Source organism: Pipistrellus hanaki (assembly GCF_964339955.1).
Source record: "Pipistrellus hanaki genome assembly, chromosome: 10".
In the NCBI taxonomy this organism is placed as follows: domain Eukaryota; kingdom Metazoa; phylum Chordata; class Mammalia; order Chiroptera; family Vespertilionidae; genus Pipistrellus; species Pipistrellus hanaki.
In genome coordinates, this window is record NC_140512.1 from 93,653 (window position 1) to 110,135 (window position 16,483).

At 67.8% G+C, this 16,483-nt stretch overlaps 2 protein-coding genes across 8 annotated transcripts; one reads left to right on the forward strand and one right to left on the reverse strand.

Annotated features, from left to right (window-relative positions):
* The first annotated feature begins 527 nt into the window (after positions 1 to 527).
* On the forward strand, positions 528 to 9,700 carry AEBP1 (AE binding protein 1). 4 transcript variants are annotated; one of them, XM_084897205.1, is made up of 21 exons: positions 528 to 1,049; positions 2,482 to 2,826; positions 3,224 to 3,283; positions 3,379 to 3,474; positions 3,615 to 3,755; positions 3,826 to 3,894; positions 4,607 to 4,684; positions 4,809 to 4,892; positions 4,994 to 5,041; positions 5,516 to 5,625; positions 5,708 to 5,847; positions 6,090 to 6,174; positions 6,252 to 6,396; positions 6,497 to 6,582; positions 6,847 to 6,970; positions 7,145 to 7,341; positions 7,536 to 7,715; positions 7,857 to 8,208; positions 8,285 to 8,424; positions 8,571 to 8,670; positions 8,845 to 9,700. In XM_084897205.1, exons 1-21 carry the CDS (start codon positions 800 to 802, stop codon positions 9,462 to 9,464), a joined length of 3,450 nt encoding a protein of 1,149 aa, XP_084753331.1. In that variant the 5' UTR covers positions 528 to 799; the 3' UTR covers positions 9,465 to 9,700. The 4 variants fall into 4 exon arrangements, with proteins under 4 accessions (XP_084753331.1, XP_084753332.1, XP_084753333.1 ...); XM_084897207.1 differs by having other exon boundaries at positions 529 to 1,049; positions 3,224 to 3,282; positions 3,402 to 3,474; XM_084897208.1 differs by having other exon boundaries at positions 529 to 1,049; positions 3,224 to 3,267; positions 3,387 to 3,474.
* An 86-nt stretch (positions 9,701 to 9,786) lies between these two features.
* Positions 9,787 to 16,188, reverse strand: POLD2 (DNA polymerase delta 2, accessory subunit). Of its 4 annotated transcripts, none has more exons than XM_084897210.1 (11): positions 16,074 to 16,188; positions 14,871 to 15,075; positions 12,368 to 12,489; positions 12,124 to 12,247; positions 11,825 to 11,939; positions 11,493 to 11,691; positions 11,167 to 11,247; positions 10,871 to 11,028; positions 10,549 to 10,676; positions 10,289 to 10,390; positions 9,787 to 10,015 (listed from the first exon to the last, which is right to left on the reverse strand). In XM_084897210.1, exons 1-11 carry the CDS (start codon positions 16,161 to 16,163, stop codon positions 9,855 to 9,857), a joined length of 1,485 nt encoding a protein of 494 aa, XP_084753336.1. In that variant the 5' UTR covers positions 16,164 to 16,188; the 3' UTR covers positions 9,787 to 9,854. The 4 variants fall into 4 exon arrangements, with proteins under 4 accessions (XP_084753336.1, XP_084753335.1, XP_084753337.1 ...); XM_084897209.1 differs by having other exon boundaries at positions 12,368 to 12,485; positions 14,846 to 15,075; XM_084897211.1 differs by having other exon boundaries at positions 14,846 to 15,075; positions 16,074 to 16,176.
* Positions 16,189 to 16,483: the final 295 nt, after the last annotated feature.

Below are 16,483 nucleotides of genomic sequence, written 5' to 3' on the forward strand. Positions count from 1 at the left end.
CTCTTCCCCAACCTGCTCTGTCTCCGGCTGGGCCAGGGCCTGAGATGGAAGGGGACCCTCACCTGGGCTCCCAGCCGCAGAGCAGCTGGCCGGCTGTCAGGGACCTGGGCGGCCAGCTGATGTCTGAACCACAGAGCGGCCAGCCCAGGCTCCCGCGCTGGGAGCACGGGCTGGCGGCGACCACAGGACCCTCCGCAGCTGAGGCAGGAGGATCCAGCGGCCAGAGTCCGCGCTGGGCGCCGCTCCCCTCCAGCGGGCGCGGTGGTACCTGGCGCCCGGGTCCCGCGGGAGGAGCCGCACAGGGACTTCAGCTCCCTGGTCCCGCACCCGCCCGACCTCCCATCCACTCCCACCGCCTTCCCGCCCGCCCTGCCTCCAAGGTGCAGGCCTCCAGCCGGGACGCCGCCCCCATCCCGCTCCGGGAAGCGCCAAGCCGCTGCGCCCGGACCGCTAGCCCCACCAACCCCCCAATCCCGCCTCCGCCCCCCCGCAGCCCCTCCGTCCAGGCCCGGCTCCGCCTCCTCCCCCAGGGGTTGGGAGCCGGTTCCGGAAGCCTCGACGCCCCCGCCCAGGCCGCCGCGGAGCTTAGAGAGGGCGGTCCGCTCCAGAGCGCGCCACGCGGGCCGAGCTCTCCGCCGACCAGCGCCGCGGAGCCCCCGCCTCGCCCGCGTCCCGCGTCCCGATCCCGGGGCCTCCGCATCGCACCCCGATTCCTCCTGCGCCCCACCCCGGATTCCTCTCCGCTCCACCCGGAGATCCCGCACCCCCTCCCCACCCACCCCGGCCCCCGGCGTGCGCCATGGCGGTGGGGCGCGGGGCGCCCCTGCTGGCGCTGCTGGCGCTGCTGGCGCTGCTGCCCGCGGTGCGCCCGCAGACCGTGCTCACGGACGACGAGATCGAGGAGTTCCTCGAGGGCTTCCTGTCGGAGCCGGAGCCCGGGCGGCAGGACGAGGGCGGCCTGGAGCCGCCTCCGCCGCCGGAGCCCACGCTGCGCCCGCGCAAAGCCCAGGCCGCGGACAAGGGGGCGCGCCTGGGCGCGGATGGAGAGGGTGAGTGCCCGCACGGTGCCTCTGGCCTGGGTGCCTCTGGCGGGATGGGGCCCCGGCACCCGCGCCTCAGGTGGGGCTGGCGCCTCCCCAGGGCTGGCTGCTGTCCCGCCGCCTGGCGCGAGGAGCGGCTCTGTCAGGCACGGGACTGCCCACATGTCTGGGGACTCCGTGCCAGGCCGCCCAGCGCTGGCCCGCAGCCCTGTGGGCACCAGACGCATGCGGCAGGTCTGCTGCCCCGCAGCGCTGACCGCCCAGCGCCTCGTCCAGCTCCCAGCCACCCAGGGGCCAGGCCCTGGCCACAGGGGACCTGGCTGCCCCCACAGTCTGCTCTGAGGGCTCACCTGCTGTCCCGCAGGGGCCCCCGGCCGCTGTAAGGCACTCACTGCGCCTGGCACCGCCAGCGCCCCCGACTCAGCAGGCACTGGAGGTGCCCCCACCCTCCTGCCTGCCCCCACCCCAGAGCTCAGAGGCGGGAGGACGCTCCCCCAGGGCTCGCTGGGAGGCTCAGTCAGATGATGCATCCCCAAGGCATTCCGAGGGCCTCTTGCGCAATCAGTGGTCGATAAATCCTAGCTGCTTGTGTGCTCTGGGAGGGTGGCAAGGTCTGCTGGTCTCTCTTCCAGGAGGCCAACCCCTCTCCTTCAGCAGCCTCCGCCCCCACTCTAGCTCTTTCCTGGCTCCTACCCTTGTGGGGGGGCAGTCCTGGGATCCTCTGTGCCTCCCCCACCTCCAGCTCACATTCCAGCCCTGTTTCTCCCCAAAGTCTGCATTCTGTGCATTTTCCTGTGTCTCCCCTCAGCCCCCAACCCCCTCTGAATTCTCAACAGCATTCAGGCCCCCACCCCACCCCCACGCAGCTGTTGGCTGTCCTCTGTGTGGCCCAGACCCCTGCTGGTTATGGTTCCAACCACACCTGGGTCCGGCCCGTACTTCTCATAGGTCATTGCCACAGGTGCCCCGAACTTTTCTTGCCCCTGAGAGCACATCTGAGGCCCAGCAGTGCCACCGTGCCCTTCGTTTTGGTGGCACTTGGCAGGAAGGAGACTGCCCCCCCTTGAGACTGGGGTGCCCCCCTCCCGCCCAGACCAGGAGGGCCTAGTCACCTGGCGCTGTCTCTGTCCAGCACAGAACAGCACTCCCTGGCGGCCGAGGGGGCGGGCTGGGACGGTGCGTTGTGACCGGCGGGAGGACAGGGGCCTGCTCGTGGGAGCAGAGCCAGCGCGGTGAGGGTGGGTGTGCCCTGAGCCAGGATGCTGACAGCAGTCCTGCAGACAGAACCTGGGTTCCAGCGCCAGCTCTGTCCCGGGGAGGTGACATCATCTCCCATCTGACCTGGGAGCCGGGCAAACGGGAGCGTTCGGGTTGGGGGCCCGGGGCCCAGAGCCCAGAGCAGCTTCTCCGCTGATGAGCCCTACATCTGCATCTTGGTCAGCACCTCCGGAAAAGACCAAAGACAAAGGGAAGAAAGGGAAGAAGGACAAAGGCCCCAAGGCGGCCAGGAAGCTGCTAGAGGGCTCCCCCAGGCCACCCAAGGCCACAAAGAAACCCAAGGAGAAGCCACCCAAGGCCACCAAGAGGCCCAAGGAGAAGCCACCCAAAACCACTAAGAAGCCCAAGGAAAAGTCCCCCAAAACCACCAAGAAGCCCAAGGAGAAGCCCCCCAAAACCACCAAGCGGCCCCTGGTCGGGAAGAGGCCCCCGACCCCGACCCCCTCAGAAGCCCCGTGGTGGCCACGGCCCCCACCCCTCAGCCCCAAGGAGCCGCCGCAGGAGGAAGGTGGGTGTCAGTCCTTCCAGGTGGTGGCTCTGCCCCGCTAGGCTTCGGGGAGCGAGGGGTGAGGGGTCCCTGGTGGGTCCTGGGCCCCTGCTTCCTGCAGACCCTCAGGCCCCACAGTTGGGATGGAGCTCCTCAGGTGGCTGGGTGGGTGGGGGCTTGATGGCCTCTTGCGGGGGTTGCTCTCCACTGTCCCCTGGATCCCACTCAGAGCCACCCCTTGTGTGTTGCTGGGCTCCCCATGTTCCCACCCAGCAATCACCCTGGGAATGCCAGCAGGGTGCTGAGGGCAGAGCTCCCAGGCCTCCTGGGAGTGAGGGAGGCCTCAGGGTGTCAGCAGGGCCCAGGAGCGCCCCCTGGTCCACAAGCCTCCGTCTACTGGGCTGGGTTTGTGTTGCAGGCGAGGCCCTCCCAGGCCCCTGGCCCGGTGCCGGAGAGACCCCCGTGGAGCACCACCCTGGTGAGTGAAAACCGACCACCCGGCTTGTTGGCTCCCAGGGGCCGGTGGGGGCGTCAGCGAGTGTTTCAATGGGCAGCGCTCCTGTCTCCCCCCAGAGCCGGAGGAGGAGCTGGAGGAGGAGCCGGAGGAGGAGCCGGAGCAGCCCACCCTGGACTACAATGACCAGATAGAGAGGGAGGACTATGAGGACTGTGAGTAGCACCCAGCTGTCCAGCCACCGCTGGCCCCCACCTCCCCCTAAGATCCAGACCCCTGCCCTGGGCGTCCCCAATGATCCCCCCGGTACCCCATCCCTGCTGCCTCCGCCCGCTCAGCCCACCCTCTCCCCCAGTCGAGTACATCCGGCGCCAGAAGCAGCCCAGACCGCCCCCCAGCAGGAGGAGGCCCGAGAAGCCCTGGCTCGAGCACCCCGAGGAGAAGGCCGAGCCCCCGGGACTGGGGGTCGAGACCCCAGAGGAGAAGGAGAGGATCGGTAGGATGGGGCAGGGGGGCGGGGAAAGTCCTCCCAGGAGCTCGGTGCCCACTGCCTCCCCATTCCACAGAGCCGCCTGTGAAGCCCCTTCTGCCCCCCGACTACGGGGACGGCTACGTGATACCCAACTATGACGACTGTGAGTGCCCGAGGCCAGCTTGGCGGCAGTGACCTGCTCTTTCTGCCCCACCTCTCCTGCCCTCTGCACGCCTCCCTCCACTCCCTAACCCTAACCCTAACCCTAACCCAGCCCACCTTTCCCCAGGCCGAGCCCTGCTGGGGGGGTGGGGGGAGGCTGCTGACTTCCTGGGGTCTTTCAGCCCCAACTGAGCCCAGGTGGCCGCTCGGGCCAAGAGGATCTCCCCCTCCTCTGGGCCTGGCCCACTGACCCTACTTCTTCATTGTGGCTGGTGCCCAGGGCCGGTCCTGCCTACTCTCACTGTGGGCCCTGGGAGTAGCTGGGGGTCCTGGGAGTAGCTGGGGGGCCCAGGGAGTAGCTGGGGGGCCCAGGGAGTAGCTGGGGGGGTCCTGGGAGTATCTGGGGGGCCTGGGAGTAGCTGGGGGTCCGTGGGAGTAGTTGGGGGCCTTGGGAGTAGTTGGGGGGCCCTGGGAGTAGCTGAGAGCCCTGGGAGTAGCTGGGGGGGGCCTGAGAGTAGTTGGGGAGCCCTGTGAGTAGCTGGGGGCCTTGGGAATAGTTGGGGGGCCCTGGGAGTAGTTGGGGGGCCCTGGGAGTAGATGGGGGGCTCTGGGAGTAGCTGGGGGACTCTGGGAGTAGCTGGGGGACTCTGGGAGTAGCTGGGGAGTCCTGGGAGCAGCAGATGGCCATCTCAGCAGGGCTCTCCCTTCCCCAGTGGACTATTACTTCCGACCTCCCAGTCCCTGGAAGCCTGACTCTGAGCTGGAGACTGACGAAGAGAAGGAGGAGCTGAGTGAGTAGAATCAGGCTGCCCCCCATCACCCACCTCCACCTCCCTCCCAGCTCAGCCTGCCACCCCAACAAGCCTGGTGAAGCCTGGGGCTGAGCACCAGGTCCCCCCACCTTCCACTTTCCAGAGAAACCCAAAAAGGAGGGCAGCAGCCCCAAGCAGGAGGAGACCGATGACAAGTGGACGCTGGAGAAAGGCAAGGACCACAAAGGTGTGTGGGGCCGGGGTGGGGCCACACGGTCGGTCCTGGGGGCAGAACTCGGGCTCCTGACGCCCCAGGATGCTCGGCACCAAGTTCTCTCTTGTGCTCAGGGCCCTGGAAGGGTGAGGAGGAAGAGTGGGCTCCAGCGGAGAAAATCAGTGAGTAGGGCCTAGGAGTGTGGGCGCAGGGTGTGCATGGGGGGCCTGGGGCACGCAACCCCCCCAAGGGCGCATGTGGGTCCTCAACCTGGACTTCCTGCCAGCGGTCCAGGCCTCCAGAGCCCTTTCCTGCTCCTAAGTTCTCGGGGCATGGAGGGAAGGGGCCTGGAGGGGCTCTGCCTGGGCCCAACGCCAGGGCACAGGCAGGTGTGCAGACGCCCGAGTGGGTGAGGCCTGGGTGGCTGGACCCTGGGTGGCTGTCCTGTGATGTCCTGTGCGCCATGGCCTCTGGAGCGGAGCGTTGTCAGCCTGTTCTCTGGGGAAGGCCGAGGCCGGGGAAGGGAGCACAGCCTGGGTGGAGCTGCCCTGACACCCCCCCCTGCATGTGAGGGGAGAGGGCTCTGGGGTCCTCAGTTCTGAGCTGGGTGGAGGGAGGAAAGGAGCCACAGGCCACCCCCTGGGGTGTGTCTTCAGAGTGCCCCCCCATCGGGATGGAGTCGCACCGCATCGAGGACAACCAGATCCGAGCCTCCTCCATGCTGCGCCACGGCCTGGGCGCCCAGCGGGGCCGGCTCAACATGCAGGTGGGTGCGGGGAGGGCCCTCGTCCAGCCGGCCGGCTCCTGCACCCGCTCAGCCTCCCGCTCAGCCTCCCGCCGCCCGGCAGGCCGGCGCCGTGGAGGACGACTACTACGACGGGGCGTGGTGTGCCGAGGACGACGCCCAGAACCAGTGGATCGAGGTGGACACCAGGAGGACCACCCGGTTCACGGGCGTCATCACCCAGGGCCGCGACTCCAGCGTCCAGTACGTCGTCACGGGCGCTCGGGGGTGGGGAGCCCCAGGCCCACCTCCAGACACTCCTGAGGCCCCGGGCCTCAGCCCCCTGCGTGGCCATGGTGGGCAGCGGGCACGGAGCCACTCCTGACACCCGGCGGCACTACCCCTGCCGGCTCTTAAGCGCTTGGGCTGGGAGAGGGGCCTCAGCCACTGGCGGCCGGGGACCGGCCGGAGACCCGCCTGGCCGCTGACCGCTGTCGCTCCCCCAGTGATGACTTCGTGACCTCCTTCTTCGTGGGCTTCAGCAACGACAGCCAGACGTGGAAGATGTACACCAACGGCTACGAGGAAATGGTGGGTACCTGCGCCCTCTGCTCGCGCCCAGATGGCCGGCCCAGCATGGGACTACTCTGAGGCCTGCCTCTCCCCAGACCTTCCACGGGAATGTGGACAAGGACACGCCTGTTCTGAGCGAGCTTCCGGAGCCAGTGGTAGCCCGTTTCATCCGTGTGTACCCCCTCACCTGGAACGGCAGCCTGTGCATGCGCCTGGAGGTGCTGGGCTGCCCCGTGTCCCGTGAGTGCAGGCAGGGCGGGGGCGGGGGCTTGGAGGGGCGCTGGAGGACGGGGCTGGGCTGGCAGCTGACCAGCTCAGGGCCCTGCTGTCCACCTGGCAGCTGCCCACAGCTACTATGCACAGAACGAGGTGGTCACCACCGACGACCTGGACTTCCGGCACCACAGCTACAAGGACATGCGCCAGGTGGGTGCTCGTCCGCGGGCACGGGGTGCTGGGCAGAGCTCAGGCTCCTGGCTCGCAGGCTCCCCTCCCTGACACGGCCCCCGCAGGGAGGTGGGCTGGCCCTGGCCTCGGGAAGGAGAAACCCTCCACCCCACACCAGCACCTGCGGCCGGGCTTCCTACAGGGGCCATGCCTACCACGGAGGCCTTCTCGGAGCAGAGGGCGATGCGGGGGCATGGTCCCTGGGGAGGTGGGTGCTGGGCTGACAGGTCCTCTCCGTGCCAGCTGATGAAGGTGGTGAACGAGGAGTGCCCCACGATCACCCGCACATACAGCCTGGGGAAGAGCTCGCGCGGGCTCAAGATCTATGCCATGGAGATCTCCGACAACCCCGGGGACCACGAGCTGGGTGAGGCCCCCTCAGCCTGGCCTCCCACGACAGCTCCCCTCTGCCTGCCCTCGGAAGCCCTCTTGCTGGGCCCCAGCCTCAGCCGCCCAGCCCTCGCAGTGAGGCCAGCCTGTTCCTCCTCGGCCGCCTCGCCCCTCGGTGGGCTGAGTGGCTGCTGAGGCCCCGCCCTTGCAGGGGAGCCGGAGTTCCGCTACACGGCTGGCATCCACGGCAACGAGGTGCTGGGCCGCGAGCTGCTGCTGCTGCTCATGCAGTACCTGTGCCGCGAGTACCGCGACGGGAACCCCCGCGTGCGCAGCCTGGTCCACGACACACGCATCCACCTGGTGCCCTCGCTGAACCCCGACGGCTACGAGGTGGCAGCGCAGACGGTGGGTGCCGGGGAGAGGGTCCGGGCGGTGGCCTGTGCAGGGGCGGGCAGGGGCTGGGGGCAGGTAGGAGGTAGGTGCTGGGGAGAGGGTCTGGGCAGTGGCCTGTGCAGGGGGTGGGGGCTGGAGCAGGCTGGTGGGCGGGGACGGCCTGGACCACCTCGTTGCTAACACCCTACCCCCCCCCCCCCCACCAGGGCTCGGAGTTCGGGAACTGGGCCCTGGGGCTGTGGACCGAGGAGGGCTTCGACATCTACCAGGACTTCCCGGACCTCAACTCTGTGCTCTGGGGCGCGGAGGAGAGGAAGTGGGTCCCTTACCGGGTCCCCAACAACAACCTGCCCATCCCCGAGCGCTACCTCTCCCCGGACGCCACGGTGAGGCCGCCGCCTGGCCAGTGGGGTCGGGGAGCAGCCGGGGCCCTGGAGCTCCGGGGGGACAGGGGCGGGAGGGCCGGCACAGGTCTCCATGGAGAGCGGGGAAGCTGTGGCTCGGGCCTCACGCGGAGTCGCCCCCAGGTGTCCACGGAGGTCCGTGCCATCATCGCCTGGATGGAGAAGAACCCGTTCGTGCTGGGGGCGAACCTGAACGGCGGCGAGCGGCTCGTGTCCTACCCCTACGACATGGCCCGCACACCCAGCCAGGAGCAGCTGATGGCCGCAGCCCTGGCGGCCGCCCGCGGAGAGGACCAGGACGAGGGGTCCGAGGCCCAGGAGACCCCGGACCACGCCATCTTCCGCTGGCTGGCCATCTCCTTCGCCTCCACCCACCTCACCATGACCGAGCCCTACCGGGGAGGGTGCCAAGCGCAGGACCACACCGGGGGCATGGGCATCGTCAACGGGGCCAAGTGGAACCCCAGATCCGGGAGTGAGTCGACTGGGGGGGGCGCGGCGGGGCGTGTGGGCGGGGTGAGGGTGACGGTGGCTCTGTCTGCTCCCACCAGCCATCAATGACTTCAGCTACCTGCACACCAACTGCCTGGAGCTGTCCATCTACTTGGGCTGCGACAAGTTCCCCCACGAGAGCGAGCTGCCCCGCGAGTGGGAGAACAACAAGGAAGCCCTGCTCACCTTCATGGAGCAGGTGGGCTGGGGTGGGCAGCCCCGGGGAGGCGGTGGGGGTGGGTGGGCTGGGACAGGGGCCTGGGGCTCCCACCCAGAGGGCCTGGACAGGGCCGGGGCGCAGACTGCAGGGTCACCCGTGGACACCGCCCCCACCCCTTCTGGCAGGTTCACCGTGGCATCAAGGGGGTTGTGACGGATGAGCAGGGGATCCCCATTGCCAACGCCACCATCTCTGTGAGCGGCATTAACCACGGCGTGAAGACAGGTACCTGCTTGTCCACCTCTTCCCCTGCCCAGGGTGGGCCTGGTCAGTGTTGGTCCCAACAGGTGCCCAGGCCCCACTCCTCCGGGGCCTCCAGACCCCAGGGTCTGCCCAGCAGAGGGGCCTGGGGCCTGGGTGGGGTGCCCTCCAGCAGCTGAACCCACCTTCCCCCTGCAGCTTCTGGCGGCGACTACTGGCGCATCCTGAACCCCGGGGAGTACCGTGTGACCGTCCAGGCGGAGGGCTACACGCCCAGCGCCAAGACCTGCAACGTGGACTACGACATCGGGGCCACCCAGTGCAACTTCGTCCTGGCGCGCTCCAACTGGAAGCGCATCCGGGAGATCCTGGCCATGAACGGGAACCGGCCCATCCCGCACATCGACCCTTCGCGCCCTATGACCCCTCAGCAGCGGCAGAAGCAGCAGCGCCGCTTGCAGTACCGGCTGCGCATGCGTCATCAGATGCGTCTTCGCCGCCTCAACGCCACTGCGGGCCCAGCCACCACCTCCACGCTGTCCCCCGTGCTGCTCCCCACCCCCTCCCTTGGCCCCTCCTCCGTCCCCACCTCCACCCTGGAGCCCGGGGCCTTTCCGCCTGAGCCCACGGCGGACTGGGGGGCGTCCGAGACGGAGACCTACACGGAGGTGGTGACGGAGCTGGGGACTGAAGAGTTTGGGACTGAGCTGGGGCCCGTGGAGGAGGAGGAGGAGTGGGAGGAGGGGGAGGGGGCCGCAGGCCCGGAGCTCCCCTTCACCACGGTGGAGACCTACACAGTGAACTTCGGGGACTTCTGAGGACGGGTCAGAGACGCTGGAGTCCATGCCAGGGTCACACCGCTGGGCCGGCCCGGCAGCCATCAGCACACCAAGGCCCCCTGGTGTGGCACACACACGCCCACCACTTCCGAGCCAGGTCTGCCAGGCTCCTGGACTGCCTCGGCCTCAGAGAGGTCGGACCTGCAGGCGGAGCTGGAGGCGAGCCCAGGGCAGCCTGCCCAGGCCACACTAATAAACAAGCTCATGGCACAGGTGTCCCTGACCGCGGGCCTGACCGGCTGGGAAAGGGCAGGAGGCTCCCCACAGGAGGGCGCGGGCGCAGCACAGGTCCACCCAGAGCACCGGGAGCGTCAGGTTTATTTACAGACGAGCTGCTCCTGCTGACAGCAGGCAGGGCCGCCGCCACGCTCAGGGGCCCAGGCCCAGGCCTCCCAGCACGTCGTCCTCGGCCCCGAAGCCCGAGAAGCTGATGGGCTGGCAGGCCAGGCTACGCAGGTTCACCAGGCAGGCTGTCTGCGTGGCACTGAAGTCCGGCACGGCCACCAGCAGCACCGTCTGGTCCTCAGGGCCTGCAAACAGGAACGTGGGGACCCACTTAGGTTGTGGGAGCCCGCCTCCAGGGGAAGTCACAGCAGACACGGGCGTCTCCAATGGCACGTGGGAAAGCCGACCACAAGCTGCTCTGGGCCGAGGACACCCTAAAGGTCAGGCCAGCGTGACGCCGACCAGAGGGGCCCTGGCACGGCATGGGGGGCCTGGGGGGCAGGCTTCTCCATGAGCCTGGTCCCCAGACAATGCGAGTCCTGTGACGGCCCAGGCGGGGCCCCAGAGAGGAAGCTTACCTCGGATGATTTTGGAGCCAAAGCTGGGGGTGTTGCCACAAAAGTAGACGTGCGGGCACTCCAGAAAGATGAATGGGTCGCTTTTGTAGAAAGGGTAGCAACCTAGAGAAGGGGGCCGACAGCTGAGTGCGGGCGACGCCAGGGCAGGTCCCAACGGCGTCCGGGGAGGCCGGCACAGGCCAACCACGCGGAACCAGCCGGGCAACCAGGCCACAGCCTTCCCCGCCTGTCCCACCCACACAGCTGGGCCCGGGCGTTACCCAGGGTGTCGGGGGCTGTGGGGCTGATGTGACGGACGCGCAGGGTCCACTCCAGGATCTCCAGGTGGTCTTCCATGCTGCTGTACCGGAAGATGTCACTCACGTTCTGTCCCGCTGTGCCCAGGAACCTGCGGGGCAAGGCGGTCAGACACCTGCACTCCTCCCACGGGAGCCTGAGCTCACCAGGCGCACGTGGGGGTGTCCCAGCCACCCTTAGGAGAGGGGCCCATCGAGGTGGGCTCACTGTGTCCTGGACCCCCCCTCCTGGTGCCACTGAGGCCACAGGCCATGGGTCAGGCTGCAGTTGGGCTGTGCTGACTACCTCACTCCATCGATGGTGGCCTGGTAGGGGTTGGTGACCAGCTGCAGCGTGGAGTAGGCGGTGGCCAGTGGGAACATGCAGGGGTGCAGGGGCTGCTGGGGGAGTGTGTAGTTCGTTGGGTCAAACTCGCCTGGCATCACGTCCACGGGTACTGAGGCCTGGAGGGCACAGGGCGGGGAGCTTCAGGGTCGGCACCCACCATGCAGCCTGGAGCCCACCCGACGCCCTTTGCACCTGCCTTGGTGCCCGCCATGGCCTCAGTGGCCAATCCCGTCCCTCCAGCCCTGGGTGCTCACACTCAGCTGCAGGAGGATCTCGTCCAGCATCTTGACGGCCTCCACGCTGGCGGCCTGGGTTTTCTTGGTCAGGTACTTGGCCTGGGAGCAGAGCCACAGGCTGAGAGGCCCTGGGGAGTCTCAGGTCAGAGGTCACCTCGCTCCGCCTGGGGCCCTGGGCTGGGAGCAGAGCAAATTCCTCCGGCAGGGGACAGAGGCAGGGGCTGAGCCAGGATGGTCCCTGAGCAAAGGTGGTCCTGGCATCGCCATTGGCACTGCCCTCGAGAACTGCCAGACCCTGTGCCCGATGGGGGAAGGAGGGGCTGCTGCGGGCGGGCGTACGCTACCTTGTTGATGGAGTCTCTGCTCTGGGTGCTGTGGCTGAGGAGGTTCCCGGCAAGGATGACGCGGGACACGTGGGCAGCACTGCACTGCTCCCCCTCGTCCCCCAGCTGCCCTGTCACCACGTCCACCAGCAGCTGGGTGCCCAGCAGGCTCTCACCCCCGCCGCCGCCCAGGCCCAGACCGGACACCAGCAGCACGAACCTGCAGCAGAAGACGGGGAGCTCTGGCTGCCATGGAAACATGCCCCCGGCCCATCACCTTCCCAGGGGAGCGAGAAGACGGATCCCAGGGCCGTGATTTCCCTGGGCCACTGCCCGGCCCCAGCACCGCTCACCTGTCCATGTCGAGGGGCGGTGCCGGCGCCTGAGGGGCCAGCCCCGCGAAGCAGTGGTCCTCCACCAGGAATTTGCCGTCGTCTCGCACCGAGCCCAGCACGGCCAGCACTGTCCCTGGGAGCAGAGTGTCAGGCCCAGGAGGGGAGCCGAGGGACCCCTCCCCCATCACAAACACACACACACACACACACACACACATGGCAAAGCCTGCCACTTTGCTGCCACTCAGGACCTGCTTCCTGGGACACTGCCTTTGGGCAGAGGCAGAACTGACCCCTCCCTGGGCCCCACACCCCACCTGTGACCAGCCTGGACACATCGATGGTGCCCTCCAGTCTGATTCGCTGCAGCTCGTCCTCCAGGACCAGCTCATCGTCTGGGTGGATGTACTTGTTCCGGGGGGGCTGGGGGAGCAGGTTGTGCTGGAAGGCAGAGGGGAAGGGGTCGGGGCCAGAGTCCACCCGGGCTCCCGTGCTTGCTCACCGAGATGGCGCCCTCCCTGCCCAGCCCCAACCCCGGGGTCCCCAGGGAAGTGTGCTCACCTCCTCGCTGACCTCCCGCAGGATGGAGGGCTGAAGCGGCATGGCCTTGAAGAGAGTCCCCACCACACAGCACTTCTCCCCGGGCTGCAGCTCACACAGCTTCTTCACTCGGACCCCACTGCCTGGGCACGAGACCTGAGCTCAGAGACCAGGCGGCCCGCGTGCACCCCCACCCCTCACCCCCCACCACCCCACCGGGCACGAAAACAGGCCTCCCAGAGCCCTGCCGCCCAGGGACCTGCCTCTGCTGGGAGGGCGAGACCACTGAGGGCAAAGACCCCAGACCTAGAGGATCGTTTGGCCCCAGGGGACAGGGAACTCGGGGTGTGGATGGGCCCTGGCGGGTCCATCTGAGAAGCAGACATGCGGAGAGGGTGCCGTCTGCGGTGACGGGGCCGCAGCCTGGAGCCCAGCAGCCACAGAGCTGTTGGAGGCGGGAAGGACCCTCCCTGGAGCCCCTGAGGGAGGGAAGCCCTGTGACACCTGCACCCCAGACTCCGGCCTTCAGGCTGGAGAACAGATATCCTCTAAGCTGCCCAGTGTTTGCTCTGTCATTACAGCAGCCACGGGCCCTAAGGCAGGCACTGCCTTGTTTATACCGACATTAGAGCACTGGCCCTTAGACAGACAGATGTACTCTGTCCGCTCACACAGCCCTGTCTGAAACTTGTAACACGTTCCTTTAATAGTCTGGACTCTTCCGAGAGCTCCACAAATGCTCATCCTCTGAAAACAGAGACCGCAAATCAAACCACATCCCCACCCACCGCGTCAGCTCCCCATGGGGTCAGGCGCCTGGGGTCCTGGGAACCATCAGGGTCAGAGGGAGGAAGAGCCCGGGTTCCCGAAGGCCCCGGACCGTCAGGCCCAGGCCCGGGAGAACACCATCAGGAGGTGACGGGACATGTGGCTGCGGGACCAGCCCCTCCTCGGCTCAGCCGACTGCAGCTCAAGCCCCTCCTGCCTGGAATAACCAAGAGCATACCACAGACCCACCCCCGGGAGTGGAGTCGTCCAGAACAAGATGAGGAGGGCGCCAACACCGGACACACATGCCAGACGCCAACGGGAACCACAGACCCCAACGCCCCAACATCGGAGCCACATTCACCCCCAGGCGGCTACGCCGAGCACTGTGCATGGAGCTCCCCGGGCCTCAGCTCCATCGTGCGGCTGAGGAAACCGAGGCACAGAGGCTAAGCAACATGTCCGAGCACCAGGCAGAGCTCACAGCCACGGAGACAAGTGCCACCCGCAGCGAAGACAGCAATGGAGGCCCTGATGGCTGAGGTGGCCCTGGCAGCACTGGACATTCGCTCAGAGGTCCCCAGGGAAGGTGGAGCGAAGCCAGCGGGAGAGGGAGAGCCACAGGCAGGAAAGGCGCTGGTTCAGGAAGCAGGGGAGAAGCGCATCCTGGCACAGGCTGGTCTGGACGGAGAGGACTCCGGTCACACAATGAAGGTGTTCAGGGTGCAGCCAGTGTGAGAGCCAGGCCGTGGGGAGCAATGCTGCCCAGCGAGGCCGTGCACTGTGGGCACTGTCGGGGTTCCTGACCCTTCTGAGAGCAGGATGAGAGCTGTTCTGCCTCGGGGAGTTGTTAGCAGCTGTTAGCAGTAGGGACTGGGAGAGAAATCTGGTACCAGAGAGGGCGCGCTGTAAGGAATCCATCAGGTGTCAGCGACATAGGGCCTGAGGGTGAGCCCGGTTCCCAGGAAGTGAGAAGGCCCCTGAGAGCCAGGGGAAGGAGACCCCTATGTGGCCGAAGGTAAAAAGCACTGCCTGCAGCAGAGAGAACAGAGTGCCTTCAGTGAAGGTGACCGTCCAGCTAGAAGCCGCCGACAAAACCCGTCATCCAGCTGGCCTGCGGGGCGGCCTGGGCCCCGTGCTTTCCAAAGCTTCCCTGAGGGCCAGTGTGCGGCCAGGCTGAGCCCGCGCCCGGTGCTGGGGCAGTGAAAGCGAGAAGACAGGGTATCACTACACAAAGCCAGCTTAGAACAGGAACAGGCTAACTGAAAACTGCAGACAGCCACTCTCACAGCGACGATGGAGCATGCAGCACCCCCCAAATGGGAAAGGGGTCCCGGTTCACCCCCAAGAACAACGGAACTGCAGGAGAGGCCACCAAGGAAGAAACGGGCATTGCCCAGGCCACGTACCTAGGAAAGAGAGAGCAGGCACGGAGGCCGGGCAGAGGTCAAGAGGTCAGTGACAACAGGCCCTCCAGGGTGGTGGGCGCCTCCATGGGAGTGGGTGCCCCCTGACTGAAGACAAGGAAGACAATCCCCACGCCAGTGCAATACCACTGTCCCCATCAAACTAGGCCCTGCAGCCTCCGACCAACCTAGTGATGTTCACCTGCCTCTAACCTTCAGCTCCTGGCAGAGGGGATACACGAAGGTCCCGTCCTGCCAGGTCTTGGTGTTGGTAAAGCCCAGACTCCTCCCGGCGGTGGAGGCGGCACCCACACTGGTCACTTACCCCACTGCTGCTGGGCCCGGCTTACCAGGAAGGGCCTCATCTGGAGGAGGCGGGTGGCATAGATGTGGGCATACTGACGGCTGAAGCTGCGCTCCCCCAGCCGGAAGGGCTGGGAGGAGTTGGTGTACGTCCCCACGGGCACGCGGGCAAAGGTGGCGTTGCTGGCTGACGGCGGGGACAGCAGAGTGTGGGCCCTCTGGGCAGCCTGCTCGGCAAACATGGTGTGTTCCCTGCGAGCACACAGACACTCCTGCAACCCTGCCCCCACAGGGCCGCTCTCCTGGTGTGTCTGCACCCAGCTGACCATCGGAGCTGACCACCAGGCACCCGCGGGCCTTGGGGACGGAGGGGAAGGCTGCGAGCCCACCAGAGGGTCGAGCTGCTGGGAAAGGGCTGTGCTGGATGCGTCTCAGCCTGCACTCACCGGAGGGAAGGCTGGGCTCTCTCCCCTGGGAGCTCTCCAAACCACCCTGTCCCGACCTGCCCCCCACCTCCACCTGAGCAACCGCCAAGCCTCCCGTCCACAGGCCCCAGAGGAACCTCTGCCCTCCAGCGGCCCAGCACCTGCTCCGTCTCGGACATGAGGCCAGACAAGCCTGCCCCGTAGCCCATTACTGTAGAATACAAGCAGGTGTGGGGCCCGTGCTCAGAACCCGCCAAAGCTCTTCCACGGCGCTGAATGAACCCCAGTCCCTGCGGTGGCCTGTAAGATTTGCCCCTGCCCGGGTCCCCCAACAACCCACCCGCGGGGCCCCGCACTCTCCTCGTCCGGTTCACAGGCCTCCTCCTGCCCAGCCCGCCCTGCACTTCCGCTTCTTCGGGGTGTTTCCTCCCGGATTCACCTCCTAACCCGGGGCGTCTGCAGGTTCCGCTCGAGGGCTGCAGGGGGGCAGCGCCGGACCCTCCCAGCCACAGCCGCAGGGCCGCCCCGTGCGCGCGAGTGGCCCCGCCGCGCAGACCCTGCCGAGGCCCTCCGACCCTTCGCCCTCCCGGTACCGCCGAGGGGTGACTGTGCCGATTTCCACCGAGCAGATCTGGGGGGTCTGGTTCACTTTCAGCCCAAATGTGCAGACGGCAGGGGGGGAGGGGGGGGCCTGCACCCGGCCGCAGTCCCGGATGGAGCCCCGCCGGCCCAGCCCCGCACCCGCTTGAGGGAACAGCGGAGACCGGCTCAGAGCCCGCGAGATGCCCCCCAGCCTCCGGCCCAGGGGCCCCACGCCGCCGGAACCCCTCCGACGTCTCTCACCTCGCCGCGCGCGCCCGGGCCCTCCCACCGCCGCGCGCCGCACCCGCCAATCCGAGCGCCCTGCCCGCCCATCGCCGCACCCCGCCAATCGCCGAGCGCCCCGCTCTGTCCATCACCGCAGGGCCCGCCCGCCGCCGTGCTCCGCACCCGCCAATCTGAGCCCCCTGCCCGCCCATCGCCGCAGCCCGCCAATCGCCGAGCGCCCCGCTCTGTCCATCACCCCGGGGCCCGCCCATCGCCGTGCTCCGTTACCCGCCAACCGCGCGCCCCGCCCGCCACCATCGCAACCCTCCAATCCGCGCACGCCCCACCCACCCGATGCCGGGCGTCAGGTCTCTGGTTGCTGCGCGTGCGCAGTCACGCCCCCGTTCCCCGGGCAACACGGGGCGGGG

Coding starts and splice junctions, on each gene's coding strand:
- POLD2 (XM_084897209.1), bottom strand. CDS start 16,163: ATGGGCGGGCAGGGCGCTCGGATTGGCGGGTGCGGCGCGCGGCGGTGG. Junction 11,692..11,824: donor CCGCCCCTCGACATGGACAG/GTGAGCGGTGCT, acceptor CTTCTGCTGCAG/GTTCGTGCTGCTGGTGTCCG. Junction 11,248..11,492: donor GCAGAGACTCCATCAACAAG/GTAGCGTACGCC, acceptor CTCTGCTCCCAG/GCCAAGTACCTGACCAAGAA.
- AEBP1 (XM_084897205.1), top strand. CDS start 800: ATGGCGGTGGGGCGCGGGGCGCCCCTGCTGGCGCTGCTGGCGCTGCTG. Junction 4,685..4,808: donor CGAAGAGAAGGAGGAGCTGA/GTGAGTAGAATC, acceptor TCCACTTTCCAG/AGAAACCCAAAAAGGAGGGC. Junction 5,042..5,515: donor GGCTCCAGCGGAGAAAATCA/GTGAGTAGGGCC, acceptor GTGTGTCTTCAG/AGTGCCCCCCCATCGGGATG.